Genomic DNA, 20,744 nt, shown 5'->3' on the forward strand with positions numbered 1-20,744 from the left:
ATGATCATGTGATGTTGCATTTGAGGTAGTTGTGATGATTAACGTCAATCAGCTTTCATTACAGTTGAGGATGTAGACAAATTCCATTATGAAGAAATTTGAATATACATTGAGCTTCAGAATAGAGTTTGAAGAAATTATTGCTTGGGTTAACCAAAGCTTTGATGGTTTTTGAACCGGAAAATCAGGGGCCAGGCATTTTTTTAAATGATGACACCAAAGTATGGTGACTCTTTGTGAGCTGTCCTCTGGAGATACTCTCCTTACATCTATTACAATTGTTCTTTTCTTTTAAATTTCAATTCTAAGGCTGTCAGAAAGCAGCGATTCATGTGTTACCCCACTAGTCTTACAGTTTGGGGGAGACCTTTTATCCATACTTTTTACTTTCTGTCCAATAACCTATTTGTAGTTTGTGTTTGTATATTATCCCCAGGTTTGTGTGTTCTGCCCTCCTATGTGGGACCTTTTCTGTCTTCTGAAAGTCCAAAAGTACAATCTTTCTTTCGTGTCCATCATCTATGTTTCAAATGTTCGGCCAGGCTTTTGCACAGTGGACAGCCTTCTCGTTTGCCACCGCTAGATCTTCCAGGCAGCATTGTTCACCAAGCATTGGGCATCTTAGTAGGTGTGGCATGGATTGTACAGATGTTCCACATTCACATTCTGTGTCTGCTGCATCTGCATAGCCCCATTTGCTCATATTGGTCTTGCATCGGCCCATCCCTGTACGAAGTCTATTCAGTGACTTCCAGGTCTTCCAGTTACACCTGTGACCAGATGGTAGCTGTTCTTTGGTTGGGATTGCCAGCTTTTTGTGGTGGTGGTTTTCACTGCGTTTCTTGAGGAGTCTGTGACAATGGCTGGGCTGTGTGAAGGAGGCTCTTCCTCCACTTCAGGCGGTTTGGGGCTGGGTGATGGAAGTGACAGGAATGGCAGGTGTCCCCAACTTGCCCAATACGTTCAGTTCTACCAGCAACTGATCTGCGGATTCCTGGTGGAGCAATACCACCAGGACATGCAAGCTATCCACATCCGTTGGTTTTAGGCAGCCAGTGGTGCATCTGCAGCTGTCATTAAGGGCGGCATCAACTTTCTTCACATGTGATGATCTATCCCTGACAGGACATGCAGAGTAGCACAGCGCAGAGCAGTTGACCGCAGTGTTTCCACTGGTTTTCCCTATATCCATTCTACTGTGGTCTAAGAACTCCAGCAGATTGGCCAAACATGAATTTCTTTTTACAAGGTCCTGCTGACCATAATCAATCCCATTACTTTTCTTTCTCTCTTTGGGGACATTGTCAGACTTCCTAGGTATTTCCAGCATTTTTCTCATTTTTATTTCATTTCTATTAATGATTTAATAAAGCAATTTAAAATATATATTTTCCGCCACTGAAGGCAAGTGAATGATTAAAATTCAATCCAGGATTCCAAACATTAAATGTTTTAAGTTCTGGGCTGCTCAAAAATGTGTCACTGGCATTATTATTTAATTTAGATTGATTTGTAAACTATTTTTCTGCAGGTGAGTTGATGGTGACCCAGACAAAAGACTTGTACCGTGACTTGTTAGTGGTGTTCGATAAACTGGTTCTACCCACTCATGCTTCTTGCCATGTTCAGTTTTTCATGTTCTATCTCTGCAGTTTTAAATTGGTGAGTATACGATTATGCATTAATTCATTGTGATGTAGATGTTTTAAATAAGACCTTGATTCCATACCAGATTAATTTTATAGCTGGTGTTTGGGTAAATTTGGCATGGATTAGACATAGACTATCCTGCTATTTTACATCTCATTAAAACCTGACACTGGTCACCAGATTGGCTTGCACTCGTGTGCAGTTGGATAGAAAACAAAGTTACTTATTTAGCTGTTAGGTGGGTTTGTCTTTAAATCAATAAATATACCTAACAACTAAATAGACAGAGGTAATAGAGTATTCATATTATTCATAGTATCATTCATATTATTGACATCATTTTTTGAAGTGCTGCCACAATCATTAAACTGATGGGTATGTGGATATAGACACAAAATGCTGGAGTAACTAAGCGGGTCAGGCAGCATCTCAGGAGAGAAGGAATGGGGACGTTTTGGGTTGAGATCCTTCTTCAGACTGATGTCGGGAGGGGGTGGGACAAAGATAGGGAATACATCCAGCATTTTGTGTCTACCTTCGAATTAAACCAGCATCTGCAGTTATTTTCCTACACGGTATGTGGATGTATGCTGCCTATTTAAAACTTGCACTGGAAAGCCACTGTGCTCAAAACGTCTTAAAGAGATGCACACAGAACCATTTATCACAATCTTCTTTAACCCAATTGCATTTGTCATTCCAATTGACCATCCCAGCATGGCAGTGATTTTGGAATTTAAGTAGATATCTTCTTTCATGCCAAATATTTGGAGTGATCTGCAGTAGACATGTTAACCATTTACAACGATAGCTAACGTATCTGCACCATTTACACCGATAGCTAACGTATCTGCATAGCACAGACTTTTAAAATGTCTTTCTCTTGGCCTCTAATACAAATATTAGCTTTGATATAACATAATTTTTCTGCCATTTTAACTATTCACCAATAACTAATTTTAACTTCCTTCATTGTGCCCAGCAGTAGAGTGGACCAATGTGGGCAAAAGTGCTTTTCACTACCAATGAAAAAATATCATTGGAGATAACATTTATTATTAGAACATTACTACGGAAAGACATCTTTGTGGCCCATTTTAAATAGTGAAAATAGAATCTTTACCGTTTGTACTGTTTTGAATTCCATTACTTTTTTCTCCAAGGGAAAGATGATCCACATAAGTACAGTTTCTAAATCAAATATCTAATGAAAGTTCAAAATACCAAATGAATATTAAAGTTTTGACTTATCAACTTTTATAGCCGATACCTCACAAATGAATGTAGCTTATTGCAGCTGATCTACAAATAAGTGTTAAAGATGGAGATTATTTTAAATGCTTTAAATCAGAACATGCTGATTTAAAATGATAAAATGCTGATACAGTCCTCCAATTATAATTTGCAGGGACTGGCAGAGGCTTTCCTAGAACATCTTTGGAAGATGCTTCAGAATCCAAATAGCCCAGCGGTAATAAGACAAACAGCTGCAGGCTACATCGGAAGTTTTCTGGCCAGAGCAACGTATATCCCTCTAGTGTAAGTGAACTGCTCCACTGCTTAATACCATAAATTAGAATATAATCAGATGATTGAAACCCATCATGTCAGCAGCTCAGTAAGTCCATGATTGTGATTCATCTATATGTTTTAATTTTGCATATAATTCTAGGCACCTTAATGATGAATCATAAATCGTGGTGTCCTAGAACATGCACTCAGGGGTATCGAAGCAGCACTGATTGTTCACCTTGACACAGCTGGCCATTGACTTTCCTTAGCTTACAGACAAATACTTCCTCTTCAGGCAACCTTTATACCATTGTTGACGCTATGAGTGATTTGTAGAATGGGACAAGGACAACAACAAAGAGGCTCTTGAAACAGTTAGGTTGAATAATCCTTACTGAACCATGTGGACGACTGCTACGCCTGCTGAATTCCTCCTAAACGTTGTTTTTTGACTCGGGAGAAAAGGATGGACTAAGTGGTGTTCACTGTGATGTTCTGAAGGATTTTGGGGTCCTTGTACAAGAAGTATAAATTCAGCATGCAGGACAGCAATTGGGAAATTTATCTTTATGTAATGAGGATGATGGACAAAAGTAAGAAAGTTTTGCTTCAAATGTACTCTACTGCAATTTGGGCGATTTATATAGTAAGGATATTCATTTCCTGGAGGAGGTGCAGAGAGGTTCATCATCTCCAACAAACGAATATCCTTCCTAAATAAAGCACCCAAAATGCAATTGGAACATGTAGGTTTTCAGCAAAACTTTTTCTTTTGTCCAGTTATGAATGGGATTGAGCAGATTGGTTAATAGAGTCTGAAGCATAAATTGAGAAGTGATCATTTTGAAAGATTCTAGATCCAAGACTATCTGCTGTGGGGACGTTTCTTCTGCTGAGAAAATAATCCCAGGATAAGCAAGTCCAAAGAGACGTATCTTCTGACACAAAGTTATGAATCTTTGGATTTCTCTATCCCAGAAAGTCATTAAGTATATTCAGTATAGAGGTTAATTCTCTTACAGTGTAGAAATGTCTAAAGGTTGGGTTAGGAGAACAAGCTTGTTTCCTTGTGACCTTGTCCTGCTTCTCTTACTGAAATTGTTATGCTCCGTGGACAGGTGTTGAGAAGTATAGGATTATTTTCTGTTTACAATTTGAACGATCACTTTTTGGGGCAGAAACGTTATAATTTTAGGGCTTCAGAGCTAACTCAGAGCAATCACTGTCACGTTGCAATATTAATTATTATTGGACTAGTCTATTTTCAAAATAGATATAAATTATGGAATAAGGAATATTGTTGTTTTTTTAAAGTAGTAAGTAATTGGGGTATTCAAATTAAATAGAGTAAATATGGGTGTTTCCGATTATACAGCAGTCAGTAGTGAAACTGAAGGGCTCCAAACTTCCAGGTTATTTTCCTGTTTTTTATGTAATATTCCTATTGTTTCATGTCCTGTATTTTAAGTAGTATAGATCATGGTGTATAGCAAAAATAATGAGATGAAGCAAAAATACATGAATCTGTTTTTATAATGAAAAATATCAGATTTGTGTGTTTTCTTGCCTTCTTTTGTGACATGTTTCAAGCAGGATTTCATCAAATCCTTAGGCTAACTTATATCAGAAAAATTACATTAATTTTGCAATTAAATAACTCCATATAAGTCAAATTCTGATCATGCTTATGATTTTTATCATTTATCACCCGATAAGATGGTTTTCTGATGCCCCAAGTTTTTGCAGCAGAACGTGAGAAGCAGTGCCCCTTTGGTCACGTGTGAAATGTGTGAATTAAAAGCAGAGTAACCGTTTTTCTATTTATTGTTTCTTTTTTTAAATTGTTTATATTGTAGTGGCCTGGCGGAGGCCAGAGGAAAGGCAAGACGCCAGGCAGTTTTTAGTAAGATTCTTTTGTTATGCTGTGAGCTCCTGCCCACAGCGTAGTTCTCCTAGGGATGAGCCACGCCTCCCCTTGGTCTCACTTTTAACCCCTTACGCCTGTCCGTCACGTAACGAGGGGCTGACCCAAGGAGTGGCCTGATCCGCCACAGGACCCCCCCCAAGAACCGGAGGTACAAAACGGACAGGAGGGCGCACGAGGCGACCAGCCCGGGTGCGCACCATGACCGGCGCAGGGACCGGCGACTGACCGACAGGTGGAGGGGTCGTAGCAGACGCTGGAGGGGGTAGCTTGGACGGGGGGCGACCGCGCCGGCGGGGCTGCGCAACCGGCACCGGCCGATCAATGTCCACGTGTGCCGGCTTCAGCCGTGCGACCGAAACAGTCTCTCTGCGACCCCCCATGTCCAGAACGAATGTGGCCGAGCCGTGTTGCAGGACCCGGAAGGGGCCCTCGTACGGCCGCTGGAGAAGTGATCGGTGTGCGTCCCTGCGCAGGAACACAAACTGGCAGTCCTCTAGAGCGGCAGGGACGTGTGGCTGGAAGGTCCCATGACGTGACGTGGGCACAGGTGCCAGCCTGCCCACCGTCTGCCGAAGACGTTGCAGGGCGTCAGAAGGCTGCTCCACTCGACCCAGCGCTGGTGGGATGAACTCCCCGGGAACCGTCAAGGGGGCCCCGTACACCAACTCGGCGGAGGAGGAGGCCAAGTCCTCCTTGGGTGCGGTGCGGATCCCCAGCAAAACCCACGGCAGGGCGTCCACCCAGTCTGGGCCCGTGAGCCGAGCCTTCAGGGCAGCTTTCAGCTGGCGGTGAAAGCGTTCCACCAACCCGTTCGACTGTGGATGGTACGCCGTAGTGTGGTGTAGGCTGACACCCAAGAGTCTTGCCATGGCCGACCACAGTTCCGAAGTGAACTGTGGCCCCCGGTCGGATGTAATGTCCAGTGGCACCCCGAACCGGGCGATCCAGTGCGCCGCCAAGGCCCGCGCGCAGGTGGCCGTCGAGGTGTCTGCCAGCGGAATGGCCTCCGGCCACCGCGTGAAGCGATCTACCACAGTGAAGAGGTGGGTCATGCCCCGGGACGGCGGCAGCGGCCCCACGATGTCCACATGAATGTGGTCGAAGCGCTGCCGAGGGACACGAAACTCGTGCAGAGGAGCACGCACGTGTCGCTGGATTTTTGAAGTTTGGCACGGGATGCAGGTGCGTGCCCAGTGTGCGACCTGCTTACGCAGCCCGTGCCACATGAAACGGGAGGATACAAGGGCCACCGTCGCCCGAATGGAGGGGTGAGACAGCCCGTGGAGCACCTCGAATACCCTGCGACGCCAGACGACAGGGACGATGGGCCGCGGCAGGCCAGTGGAGGTGTCGCACAACAGTGTTGTATCCCCGGGGCCACAGACAATGTCCTCCAGCTGCAGGCCGGACACGGCTGTACGATAGGTGGCCATCTCCTCGTCCCCCAGCTGTGCGGCTGCTAGGGCGGAATAGTCGATCCCCCCGGCCATTTGTAGGACGGCGTGGATCGCGGGTCTAGACAGGGCGTCGGCCACCCTGTTGTTTTTTCCCTCCACGAACCGAATTGAGGTGGTGTATTCCGACACATAAGCCAATTGTCTCTGTTGCCGCGCAGACCACGGATCCGAAACCTTGGCGAACGCAAAGGTGAGTGGCTTGTGGTCTGTGAACGCGGTGAAGGGTCTCCCCTCTAGGAAGTACCGAAAGTGGCGTACCGCGAGGTAGAGGGCGAGGAGCTCCCGGTCGAACGCGCTGTAATGCCGTTGGGCCCCGCTGAGGTGCCTGCTAAAGAAGGCGAGTGGCCGCCAACACCCGTCGATGTGCTGCTCTAGCACCGCACCGACCGCCACCTCAGAAGCGTCCACGGTCAGGGCGGTTGGGGCATCCTCCTTAGGATGGACGAGCATCGTGGCCCTGGCCAGGGCCTCCTTAGCCTGCTCAAAGGCCGCTCCTGCTTCGTCGTCCCACTCGACCTCCTTGCGGCGACCAGCCATGAGGTGGAAGAGTGGGCGCATAGTTCGGGCTACCGACGGCAGGAAGCGGTGATAGAACGAGACCATCCCAGCGAATTCCTGCAGGCCCTTGACAGTGGTCGGTCGGGGGAAACGGCGGACAGCTTCGACCCTGTCCGGAAGAGGTACCACCCCTTGTGGGGTCACCCGATGGCCGAGGAAATCGATGGCCGTCACCCCAAAACGGCACTTGGAAGTATTGATGGACAAACCGTACTCGCTGAGGCGTTTACACAGCTGGCGGAGGTGGGTGCAGTGCTCCTGCCTCGAGCGGCTGGCCACGAGTACGTCGTCCAAGTACACAAAGACGAATTCTAGGCCACGGCACACACAGTCCATAAGCCGTTGGAAGGCCTGTGCGGCGTTCTTCAACCCGAACGGCATCCGTAGGAACTCGAATAGGCCGAACGGGGTGATGATGGCAGTCTTGGGGATGTCATCGGGGTGGACCGGGATTTGATTATATCTGCGCACAAGGTCCACCTTGGAGAACACGGATGCTCCGGCCAGGTGGGCATTAAAGTCCTGGATGTGCGGAACCGGGTATCTGTCGGGAACGGTCGCGTCATTTAAGCGCCGATAGTCCCCACACGGTCGCCAACCCCCGTCCGCCTTGGGGACCAAGTGGAGTGGTGACGCCCACGGGCTATCGGAGGGGCGCACGATGCCCATTGACTCCATCTGACGAAACTCCTCTCGAGCTAGACGGAGCTTGTCTGGAGCGAGACGCCGCGCTTGGGCGTGCACGGGTGGCCCGGTGGTGGGGATGTGATGTTGCACCCCGTGCTTGGGAGCGGAGGAGGAGAAGTGGGTTTCCACAATGTCCGGGAAGTCCGCCAGGATGCGCGCATACGTCGCATCCACGGACGACAGGTGTGCGACGTTGGGAGAGACCGGCCTCAGCGTGCTGGAGTGCACCAGGCGCTGCCGCCTGACATCCACTAGCATAGAATGCGCCCGCAGGAAGTCAGCGCCCAGCAGCGGCTGGGAAACATCTGCAATGATGAAACGCCACGTGAACCAGCTGTCGCCGAAGTTAAGGGCGAGCTGGCAGACCCCGTAAGTGTTGATGGGGCTACCGTTCGCCGCAGTGAGGAGGGGGCCGCGTTTGCCCGTATGGATATCGGCGGTGGAAGGAGGTAGGACGCTCACCTCTGCTCCAGTGTCGACGAGGAACCGACCCCCGGTGCGGCGATCCCGGGCGAACACATGATGGATCTGGCCGGCCGCCGAAGGGATCACTGACGGCCGGCCCTTGCGTTTCCCGGAAAGGCACAGGGTAGGCGACATTGCTTGGCGTTCGGTCCCCAACGACGGTGATAATAGCACCAGCCACTTTTGCTGGTGTCCGGTGGTGGTGCAGACTGGGATGCCCACCAGCGACCTCCGGTGGTCTCCAGCGGTATTGGAGGTGGTGCTGATTGGGCCGACCACCAGCGACCTCTGGTGGCGTCTGGCTGAACTGTCGGCGGGCCGTGTGAGAAGGGCGTGCCGGCACCGGGGTGCCCGATGGCGGCCGGATTTCGCCGCGGGGGTCGCCCTGAAACGGGGTCGACGGTGGCCCCAGCTTGCTGTTGGCCTTCCGACGCCGCGGAAAAGACGGCTAGGGCTTCCAGGTCCTCCCGACGGGACATCCATATTTGATCAGCGCGCTCGCCCAGCCGCTGTGTGTCGGTGAAGGGATCCTCAGCGAGCTGAGAACGGAGGTCGACCGGGAGCTGCCGCAGGTAGGCCTGCTTGAATAAGAAACAGGGCGGGTGGTTGCCCATAAGGGCGAGCATGTCCTCCAGAAGGGCCGACGGCCGTCGGTCCCCGAGCCCCCCCTGGCTCATAACGCGAGTTGCCCTCTCGGCGTCGCTGAGGCCGAACCTCCTGATAAGGAGTTCTTTAAGGCCCTTATATTTGTCATCCGCGGGGGGGTCATTAAGGTAAGGCTTTATTCGCCTTGCTGTCGCCTGGTCCAGGGCGCCGACGACATAAAAGTACTTCGTCAAGTCGACGGTTACCCCTCGCACAGCAAACTGTGCCTCTGCCTGCTGGAACCAGACCTCAGGCTCTTCGGTCCACAGGGTCGGGAGTTTGAGGGAGACGGCATCGAGGTCGGCAGGACCGAGGTCGGCAGGACCGGGTTGCGCATCATCGTTCGACATCACTACGTGTGATGTCCGTCGAGGTCACCAATGTAGTGGCCTGGCGGAGGCCAGAGAAAAGGCAAGGCGCCAGGCAGTTTTTAGTAAGATTCTTTTATTATGCTGTGAGCTCCTGCCCACAGCGTAGTTCTCCTAGGGATGAGCCACGCCTCCCCTTGGTCTCACTTTTAACCCCTTACGCCTGTCCGTCACGTAACGAGGGGCTGACCCAAGGAGTGGCCTGATCCGCCACAATATTTTGTTTAAACTTTCCATTGAAATACTTAATAATGAATAGAACTTAAAATCATGAAATAAAAATCTAGTTTGCTCACCTATTTTATCAATGTCTCATTCTGTAGTCCCTCCCGGTTTTTTTTGGACTCGTCACGATTTAAAAAAAAAAAAAATCTTTTTACCAACGTGATTGTAATAACCCTGACCTGGACTATGTGCCTCGTGGTGAGTTACATGCCGACGTTTTGTAAGGGAGCTTAGAAATCAGTATAAGAGACAGTGTCTCCCATATGTCTTATATGTCTTATAAATATTTGTAACCTCGTTTTTTTTCAATTTTGAAAGTATTAAATTTTCGTCACATTGTGGTCGATTTTGATCACAAATCAGCTCAAAAGGATCATAGGTCGGCCCATTTTTAATGCTGTGGTATTTCATTATCTTTAATAACTTTCAAATTTGGCCACCCATTTCACAGGTTGGTACCCTTATTTACAGAAACACCCAAATACAAGAAATAAATTCTTATTGTCTGTCATGCACCAATAATGAACTAATTGAGTAAAATTTCATCCCCTTGCCTAGCACTGTGAAGGCTTGTTTGGATCTGCTGGTGCCCTGGTTACACCACTACATTGACAGCCAAGATGCTGGAACTAAAGGTTATTGTGATGTGGTTCTCCATGCGTCGTTCTATTCTGTTTGCCAAACTGTGTTTTATATCTTCATATTCCATTGCAAGCAGTTATTGGATGGAAATCTAAAAAAAGGTGATTGATTAGTTTTGTATTTAATTTGATTAAAAAGTTGGAAGTGACTGTAAAGCTATAAAATACATTCTCAAAGTGGAAAACCTAACTTGGTGTTGGGAATAATGAGCACTGCACACCACAGAGGCATTATATAGATTTGCACTTGCAAGTTTATAGATAGTTTGTCTCAGTTGCTGTATCCTATTATGTTACCAGGTCAATGTCCACAATTCTGTTTCTCGTCTTTGCTGTGTCACACTGAGGTTGGGGAAATGAGAATCCATATTTGCTGCTGCTCTTTTGGAATGGAACTAGTGAGACTTTCTAAGGGTCCACAGCCTATTGTCTCACTTGGGAGTAGTGATGAAGAATAAAGTGGAAAGTGTAATATACACTGCTGAGCCAAAACATTATGACTGCCTGCCCAATATGCCGTGTGCAGCTAAAACAGCGCTGACCCGCCAAGGCATGGACTCTACAAGACCCCTGAGGGTGTCCTGTGGTATCTGGCAACAAAACATTAGCAGCAGATCCTTCAAGTCCTGTAAGTTGTGAGGTGGAACCGCCGTGGATCGGACTTGTCAATCCAACACATCCCACAGATGCTCAATCGGATTGAGATCTGGAGAATTTGGAGACCAGGGCAACACCATGAACACTTCATCACGTTCCTCAAACCATTCCCAAACAATGTGTGCAATGTGGCAGGGCACATTATCCTGCTGAAAGAGGCCACTGCCATCAGGGAATACCATTGCCATGAAGGGGTGTACCTGGTCTGCAACGATGTTTAGGTAGGTGACACGTGTCAAATTGATGTCCACATGAATGGCCGGACCCAGGGTTTCCCAGCAGAACATTGCCCAGAGCATCACACTCCCTCCACCGGCTTGTCGTCTTCCCAAGGTGCATCCTGGTGCCATCACTTCCACAGGTAAACGGCGCACACATACATGGCCATACACGTGATCTATAAAGAAAACGACTCATCGGAACAGGCGACTTCCACTGCTCCAAGGTCTAGTTCCGACGCTCGCGTACTCTATGTAAGCGCTTTCGACGGTGAACAGGGATCATCATGGGCACTCTGACCAGTCTGCAGCTACACAGCCCCATACGCAGCAGGGTGTGATGCACTGTGTATTGCGACACAATCCTCCCGTGAGCACCATTAACATTTTCTGTGACTTGTGCCACAGTAGACCTGTCGGTTCGGACCAGACGGGATAGCCTTCGTTGTCCTTGTGCATCGATGAGCCTTGGGCGCCCAACACCCTGTCGCCGGTTTGTGATTTGTCCCTCCTTGGACCGCTGTCGTTAGGTACTCACCACTGCTGACCGGGAGCATCCTACAAGCCTTGCCGTTTCAGAGATGCTCTGACCCAGTCGTCTGGCCATAACAATTTGGCCCTTGTCAAAGTCGCTCAGGTCTTTACTCCTGCCCATTTCTCCTGCATTCAACACATCAACTTTAAGAACTGACTTCACTTGCTGCCTATTATATTCCACCCCTTGACAGGTGGCATTGTAATAAGATAATCAATGTTATCACTTCACCTGTCAGTAGTTTTGGCTCATCGGTGTATGTCGCAGCAGAGAGGTAGAGATCAGAGTTAGTAATAACTTCATATACATCAGTGGATGCTTGTTGTGTAACATTGGTAGAGTCCTGAGATTGACAATAAGTTAGCGAACCTACATGATGCTTTTTTCTTTAATTTCCGTTGAAGTCTTTTTAAGGATGTCATTAATTTTGCATTGCAAAGTGAATTTTAAATGAAATTAATTTTTTACGCCCTTATTGTTTGCAGGTTTGACATACTTGCAGAATCTAAATTTTGAACGTATGGTAATGTGCCAGCTCAACCCACTAAAAGTCTGTTTACCTTCTGTTGTCAACTTATTTGCTGCTCTTACTAGGTGAGTATTATTGGATGTTGGTAACACAATATCTTGGACCTAAGTACAAAGGCTGTTTGACATTGCATTCCATATTTGAATGATTTGAATTGTGAAATGTGTTTAAGTATTTATAGACGTGTAGCCTTGATACTCATGCAGAGTGTATAAAAATAACATCAAAAGATTTGGAAATAAGTTGTTCAGTATAACACATTGTAATATTAAACCCTGATCAAATTTCTGACATTTGTTTATCACTAATTAAACTTATGGCATGTTTCATGTTAATGGTTTGAAAATAATTATAATTTCAGAATTGTATTTTCAAAGATCTACATGGATAGGATCAGCACCATTGAGAGTGTCTTGTAACATAATGGTTTTATTAGAAAGTGTAGCCTGTGGTGAAAATTTTAAATTAGACACAAAATTCCAAGACACGAACCCTGTGTCAACTTTTTACGTTAATGTTCTTTTGGCATTTGGTCTCATTTGAAAATCAGGTGCAAGGTCAAAATGTTTCTTCGGTTAATCTGGTAATTGAAATGTTTCTAGCAATGCCTCCACAATATTTTTCCATTAAGCTTTCCATTTTGTGTGAAGTGTTATGTACATGTTATACCACTCAGAAAAGTGAATGCTGAAAATGGTGAAATAGCAACATCTATCTTACTGTTTTAAGTGGGGAAAATGGGGAACAGAAATGTATCCAGGTTCCATTTTGGCTTGTTACGATTAATGAGTGACTTGGTCTACCATGGACAATTTAAATTGGAGATGGGCAGAATTAACAGCCCATCTTACTTTAGACCCATGTACCAAGCACTGATGTTTTGCTTTTTGTTGTGCATGGTAAATATTATCTTGATCCTGATCGATGAGACCCTACATAGCAGCTTGTGATGACCCAAGAGAATGAGCAGCAAATAAAAGAGCATGTTTTCTGTAAAAAATCAATTAAAAATAGCATTAAATTATTTAAGATAATTAAAATCATGAAAACAATGAAAAATATAATTTACATAATTGCTAGCCTTACGAATGATGAGCTTTCTGCATTTGCAGCAGATGCAATCTGCAGCAGGTTCAGTGGGCAGGATCTCCAAGAATTTCAAGTCCATGCTCCATCGGTGGACTCTGATGACTAGTGTTGGTGTTTAGTTGGGAAAATTGCAGTTGAAGCTGGCCAGGTAGTTCACTGTTTGTGCAGGAGTCTTAAACTTCCAGCAGGGGGTAAATGCTGGCACATCAGTATTTCCTAATAAATTTTGATCAAGTATTCTTATGATCTTGAAACTTATTTTTATTGTAAAATGAAAAACATGACATTTGATATATCTTTTCTAAAGAACTTTGCTTGTAGGAAATATGTATGCATTAGTAATATGATAAACCGCAAATAACAGTAAATTTGTTTGAAGGCTTATTTATATATGCATGCATCAAGTGGCTGGAATAATTTAACTATAGTAATCTTATTTTTTTGCAGGAAATATCAATTGGCCTTCTGCTACACAATTATCGAAAGAAACAATCGACAGCTCATGCCAGTTGTTAGGAGCAGTACTGGAGGTGACCTGGTGCAAGTTTGCACAAATCCACTAGATTGCTTCTTTCCCTTTGATCCTTACATTCTTAAAAGGTTTGTGACCATGTTTGACATTAGATCAGATGAAATAAGGGGGCATCTCTTTAGTCAATGTAGCTGGAATACGGAATTTGTACAAGAAATCAGTGAGGGAGATATCGTAGATACATTGAAAAGGAAAATTTTAAATAATAGGAGAAAATGGAATAGAAAGTCACTGAAAGGTAAAGAAATGTAGGTGGAATGTAAGGAGACTCGTGGAGTTTAACAATGTGCGCAGTACAGACTACAGAGGCAGAATATATATTTGTGTCGTATACTTGTAAATAGTTAGATTTTTAATCTGTTAGATTTCACTTTGAGAACATCATTATTAGCTATTCAATCTATTACATCTATACTTTTGAGTGCCACAGGTCTGCTACAATTTCTATTCTGAGCAACATTTTGTATTGTATTAAAATAATGTTGGCAGTTCATGCACTGTCAAAAGTGAATGCTGTTACTTTTACATGAGTTTATGAGAGAAACACTGATTATTTAAAACCTGCCTGATTTGTTGCAATATTATTTGAACACTGATTGTAAATTGTTTTTTTGACAGATCTAAGAAAATCTTTGAAGGGTTTTATCGGGTCTGGGAGGATTTGAGCCTCCAGGATATTCAGGTTCCACTGAAAGTCACGAAGCAGGTGGGCAAGAACATACAGAATATATTTTTATTGCATGATAATAAATAAAAAGATAGTGAGTGGATATTTTAACGTTTTTTTCCCTTTTTCTTGCTAAATGTGATTTATAGACTTTTTTCTACATGTAAATAGCAGTTTACAATTTCTCTTTCTGCACAGAGAAATTTCCATTGCAAGATTTGTCCATCTGTATTACTAGCAGGTTACAGCCATTTGAACAATTGTGATGGTAAAATTATTCTGGTGGCTATTATGAAGGGCTTGTGGCTGAGCTGATAGATTGCCTTTCTGTATCACCAGAAAATATGAGCAGAGAAACACCAGAACCAATAACAATTTCCCTTCATTATCGCATGTTCTAGATTTGAACAATGCTAAACCACAAACTCAAACGTATTTATCAACATCAAAAAAAGACTTTAGTGCAGGGACAAATCGTGATCTCCAGAAGGTAACCACACTGTAAGAAAGATGTAATAGCACTGGAGAGGAAGCAGAGGAAATTGACCAGGATGTTGCCTGGGATAGTATTTTCGTCATGAAGACAATCAGGAGACGCCTGATCTGTTTTCCATGGAGTTGGGTTGGTGGGGGGGGGGGGGGGGGGGGGGGGGGGTGTTTAGGAATGGATATAATTAAGCTATGAGGGAAAGTAGATTTGAGGGTAAGGAACAAGTGATTTAGAAGGGATCTGAGTGAGACCCTTTTCACCTTGAGAGGTGACTACCTGCACTGCACTGCCTGAGAAAGTTGTAGAAACATAGTCGCCGGCACCATTTAACAAGTGTCTAGATGAGCACCTGAATCTCTCGTCAAGTGCTGGAAGATAGAATTAACACAGATGGGTGTCCACTGGACGACATGGAGCTGTTGGATGGAATCACCTGCTTTGATGCCTCTATGACAATTAAAATAATCTGCACTTCCCGTCATCAAGTTTTGTTTTCTTGGAACACTCTTTATGCAATAGGGCCTGTTAAAGAAAATAAATAATAAAATCCCTTTGCTAATGTATTGTTGACAATTTTCGTGTTTGAATATCAACAGTCACAACTGCTAAGGAGCAGGAATATTTTCAAGAGATATGGTTTTTGTGTTTCCAGGCAAATTCAGTTTTGAATCTCTTTAGCCATAAACTAAAGTGGTTACATTTTTAAAATGAAACAATGGTACTACTAAAGTTACCTTTCATAGAAAATAGGTGCAAGAGGAGGCCATTCGGCCCTTGGAGCCAGCATCGCCCTACATTGTGATCATGGCTGATCATCCACAATCAGTAACCCATGTCTGCCTTCTCCCCGTATCCCTTGATACTGTTAGTCCCAAGAGCTCTATCTAACTCTTTTAAATGCATCCAATGAATTGGCCTCCACTGCCTTCTGTGGCAGAAAATTCCACAAATTCATAACTCTGGGTGAAAAGGTTTTTTCTCATCTCAGTGTATTATTGCATCTAGGAGTTACTTTTGTCTGAAAGGTTGGCAACATTCGCTTGGCTCTCATGAGATTATTGAGTTGACTAGGGCTTCTAGAGATGAAACACTTTTCCTTTGCAAAATGTTCTTTGCTTATTGATTATTACAATATGACGATCTGAGTAAAAGAAACATGGGGCAAAGTTCAGTTGTGAATGACAAAACTGGATTGTATACTTCCAAATATTGAATGTTCTCTTTACTATTTACTTATAGGCTACAGATGAAGATGATGAGGATGATTTCTTAAAAGGAGAGTCATTGCACAGTGAAACATTTGGGATCATGCCAAGTTCATTTGAGTCCAATGTGCAAAGTCCGAGCAGCGCCGGTTCCCCTGTAACTTTTCCAATGCATCAGTTTTGAAAAATTATAAAAGAGACAAATGTACAAATTTTCAGACATGGATTCAAAGAAACAAAATATAAAAGTAACTACATGCAAGACTTTGTTTCTTACAGAAGTTGACTTTTGTGTAGGCTATTATTTCCCTTTCAACTTCAAAGCAACTGGCTCAAAAATTCATCAATTGGGTATATATTTTTTTGGATATTTGTGTACATAGTGATTTGTAAATGTTAATATTTGCTGTTTCAAAACTTTGTTATCAATTGTTTCTTTTAAATGATCTTTGGTTCAAGACTTATTTGATTCTCCTTTTTGGAGATTCAAATTTATTTTCTTTCCGGAATAGGAAAGTTCAGGAATGTACGTAGAACCAATTATTGCAATTTCCAAGTAGAAGTGGTTGTTGCAATCCCAATTGATAATTTATTCTAATAATGATTATTAATCTTTGAAATTCTTTTCATGGTTTTATGTGGGAAGAGTGGGGAGTTAAATCTAACTCTCTTGAAAATATCTAGTGAATTGGCCTCCACTGCCTTCTGTGGCAGAGAATTTACAGATTCACAACTCTCTGGGTAAAAATGTTTTTCCTCATCTCAGTCCTAAATGGCCTATCCCTTACTGTTAAACTGTGACCCCTGGTTCTGGACTCCCCTAACATCAGGAACATTTTTTCTGCATCTAGCCTATCCAATCCTTTAAGAATTTTATATGTTTCTATATAAGATCCCCTCTCATCCTAAATTCAAGTGAATACAAGCCCAGTCGACCTATTCTTTCATCATATGTCAGTCCCACCATTCCGGGAATTAACCTGGTGAACGAACGCTGCACTCCCTCAATAGCAATAATATCCTCAAATTAGGAGGCCAAAATTGCTCCAGGTGCGATCTCACCAGGGCAATGTACAACTGCAGTAAGACCTCTTTGCTCCTCAACTCAAATCCTCTCGCAATGAAGGCCAACATGCCATTAGCTTTCTTCACTGCCTGCTCTATCTGCATGCTTGCGTTCAGTGACTGATGTGCAAGGATACCCAAGTCTCGTTGTTATATACTACTAGGTTTAAAATTTAGTCATTTTTATTGGTCTGAATTTGAATTATTGCTCTGTAAAGTAATTCTGCTGAAATGTTATGAACGTATGGTATTCAATTAGTGTTGCAGTCTGGTGGCGGTAAATTGAAACATAGGTCATGTTTCAGAATACCCAAGAATGGCAAAACTTGTAATTTCTTTAAAGAATATTTTGATGCCAGAATAATTTTGGCATCAAGTCGTAACTTGCACCACTTCAACATATTGTGTTCTGTAGTCACTAAGACTATACTGATGTGTAGGAAAATAACTGCAGATGCTGGTTCGAAGGTAGACACAAAATGCTGGAGTAACTCAGCGGGTCAGGCAGCATGCTGATGCTGCTTTTGTAAATGGTCAAGACCATACTGATGCTGCTTCTGTAAAAAATATTCCCTTTTCAAAGGTTCAAAATGTAGACAAATGGATAAAGTTTTCCATTCTATGATACAACTGAGTGTTTGATTATTAGCTTATATCTAATATATGCAGTATAATTTTCCTCCATTTGGTACTTTTGCTTAAATGCTTGAATCTATTAAAAAAATTGTACATATGCTTGTGGCATTGCATCCAGTCAACCTATCCATCTATTGTTTTAATCTTTACTTTCACTATTCATGACTTTGAAAAGTACAGGTAAAAATAATGAAGTTATCCTGCTTACTGAGTTTAGTGCAGTGATTTTATTATCCATTGTACTGTACTAATTACTGCAACATCGTTTAGTTTATTGTCACATTTACTGAGGTACAGTGAAAAGGTTACTTATTTTATGTTACACAGATACATTCCACATGCAAAAACAGAAATGCATGGAAGTAGCAAAGATACTTCTGTCCCTAATTACACAACTAAAGGCTGACAGACTCGGGTTTTATTTCATACGAGAGTGGATTTCTTTATGTTGAATAATTATATGGATTATATGACACCTACCCTCTTAGTCCAAAAGGTTCAGGATAGCTTAACTCAATTTCACATACTCGTCCTAGCCTCCTGATAACCATATCTCCTTATCTCTCTGATCTCATCTGTTGAGTTCCATGCCATCATTTCTCTCTGCTGTTATTTTTTTTCTTTTGTATTCTCTAGTTGTCTTGACTATTTTGTTTTTGAACTTCATTTTTATCCATCACAATTGAAAATACTGCTTATTCTGTTAAACTCTCTCTTGATTAAATGAGAGGTTAAAATGGAGTCAAGGAACAGCACATGCTGGAATCTTGAGTAAAACAAAGTGCTGGAGTAACTCAGCAGGTCAGGCAACATCTTTGGCTGTAATGTATAGGTGACGTTTCGGGTCAGGAGCCTTCTTCTGACCCTATGTCTGGTATTCCTTGGTTCTTCTGCCCTTGGAAAAAGTCTGCATTCACCCGACTACCCTGATGATTTCATACACTTCTATAAGTGTATTCTTGTGCTCACAGCACCAGAGACCTGGCTTCCTGTGCTCCAAGGAATAAAGTGCTAGCCTGCCCAGTCTCTCCCTATAGCTCAGGCTCTGGAGTCCTGGCATAGTCCTCGTAAATCTGGAGACACAAGGAATTGCAAGTATTGGAATCTTGAGTGAAACAAACCAATCTGGAGTAACTCAGCAGGTCAGGGAGTGCCAAGGAGCATATCCACAGATGCTGCCTGACCTGCAGAGTTACTCCTGCACTTTTTGTTTTACTGGAGGTTAAAATTGAGTTTGGCAAACCCCCAGTTCTGGGAATTTACTGTAGTTAAATATAAAATTGGAGTTAGAATATTCATTTTGACTAATCATTTGAACAATTGAATTCTAATGCTTTTATACAATGATGATTGATGGTACTCTAGAACTAAATAACTGCCCCCCCCCCTCCCCTTCGCAAATATCATTACAGTTTTTGGTTTTGCTTTATAGATCACTTGAAGTAAACCGATCTGGTAAAATGACAATCTAGTCTGGCCTGCTTCCAATGTTCTACAATAGTGTTGCTATAGTTCGACGCAGACGGCTGGCATGGGCCTGCGTTTGAATTTGAAAGGAAAACGATAAATTGGTTACTTTACTAAGTACACAACCAAATGTCTTAATTATTTAAATAATAATCACAATTTCGCTGTTAAATATATACAAATATTAGTGCACTTTGTAATACTCATAATTGTTGCACAAATGCCAGAAATAGATCAAGTAATGCCCCAGGAGAGAAGGAGCGATTATGTTTCAGGGTTTTTTTGGAAAACTTAAGCACATTTGCATTGGACTTCAAGAGCAGATGGTGATGGCGCCAGCAAGTGGCTGCATCGCCAACAGTCTGTCTGTCTTCTGTTTTTGTTATTTTAAATAAGTGTTAAAGAGTATGTTTTAGTGTTCCTTGGTTTGTTTTATGTGGGGGGGGGGAAGTTTTTTCAATCTCTTACCTCGACGGAGATGCGATTTTTCTTTTTTCCTCTCCGTATCGTATCTCCTGTGGCCTAACATCGTGGAGTGGCGCGGCCATTCCTGGAGACCGACCTGGTGCTTCAACCGCGGGCGGGGAGTTACCATCGGGGAGCTTGTGATCCCTTTGCCAGGGATCGACTGTGGAGAGCTCCAACCGTGGGCCTGTGGACCTTAACATCGTGGAGCCCGCAGTCCCTGGTTAGAGACCGATTCGGAAACTCGAAGAGTTTCACCCGTCCTGATGAGGGGGCTTTGGATCTCCGGCTGTGGGAGCTTTGATCGCCCCAACTGCGGGGTTCAGCAGCCCCGACCACAGAGTAAAGAGGGAGAAGATTGGACTTTATTGCCTTCCATCACAGTGAGGAATGCGGGGAGTCGCTGTGGTGGATGGTCATGTTCACTTTTATTTGGTGTGTCTTGTTGCTTTTCACGTAGTATGGCTGTATGGCAACAAAAAAATTTCTGTACCTTGGCACATGTGACATAAACTGACCTTGAAACCTTGATGGGTTACCATCCACTGATGCTGCTCGACTCCAGCATCTACAGGTCAATGAATAAATACGTGATGGGCCTATTTCCATGCTGTATCTCCAAATCAAATTCTGGCCCTTCGGCCCGAAGAGTCCATGCCGACCATCGATCACCCGTTCACACTAGTTCTATATTATCCCATTCCTTAAACGTGAACCCACAACCGCACGTCTTTGAGATGTGGGGGGGTGGCGCATACAGTCACTGGGAGAACCTGCAAACTCCACACAGACAGCACCTGAGGTCAGGATATAAAGCAGAACTCTCACCAGCTGCACCGCCGTGTTAATCTTTATTTTGTTAAAACAGATCCGCACGCTTTAGAAGTGAGAAATGGGCAGATTTGCAGGCGGTGAAACTCTTGGCTGGGATTATCATGAAGTTGTGCACTGACTCTCCTCCCCCAGGCAGGGTGAGTTACTGCGATACATTGTGGGATGTGGTTGAGTGCGGGCGGCTCTGCAGCCAGTGAGGACGTGGTGTGTGTGTGTGGAG

The 20,744-nt window shown here is 44.0% G+C and overlaps 1 protein-coding gene across 2 annotated transcripts in view; it reads left to right on the plus strand.

The window, feature by feature from the left end:
- Positions 1 to 17,852, plus strand: part of rrn3 (RRN3 homolog, RNA polymerase I transcription factor) — a 50,854-nt gene extending 33,002 nt beyond the window's left edge. For both annotated transcript variants that reach the window (XM_078418325.1, XM_078418326.1), the window contains exons 12-18: positions 1,532 to 1,662; positions 3,059 to 3,189; positions 10,053 to 10,237; positions 12,031 to 12,139; positions 13,611 to 13,763; positions 14,314 to 14,401; positions 16,092 to 17,852. In XM_078418325.1, the coding sequence (XP_078274451.1) occupies positions 1,532 to 1,662; positions 3,059 to 3,189; positions 10,053 to 10,237; positions 12,031 to 12,139; positions 13,611 to 13,763; positions 14,314 to 14,401; positions 16,092 to 16,241 (947 nt within the window). In that variant the 3' untranslated portion in view covers positions 16,242 to 17,852. The remainder of the gene's footprint in view (positions 1 to 1,531; positions 1,663 to 3,058; positions 3,190 to 10,052; positions 10,238 to 12,030; positions 12,140 to 13,610; positions 13,764 to 14,313; positions 14,402 to 16,091) is intronic.
- Positions 17,853 to 20,744: the final 2,892 nt, after the last annotated feature.

This window comes from Rhinoraja longicauda, chromosome 21 (assembly GCF_053455715.1).
Source record: "Rhinoraja longicauda isolate Sanriku21f chromosome 21, sRhiLon1.1, whole genome shotgun sequence".
Classification (NCBI taxonomy): domain Eukaryota; kingdom Metazoa; phylum Chordata; class Chondrichthyes; order Rajiformes; family Arhynchobatidae; genus Rhinoraja; species Rhinoraja longicauda.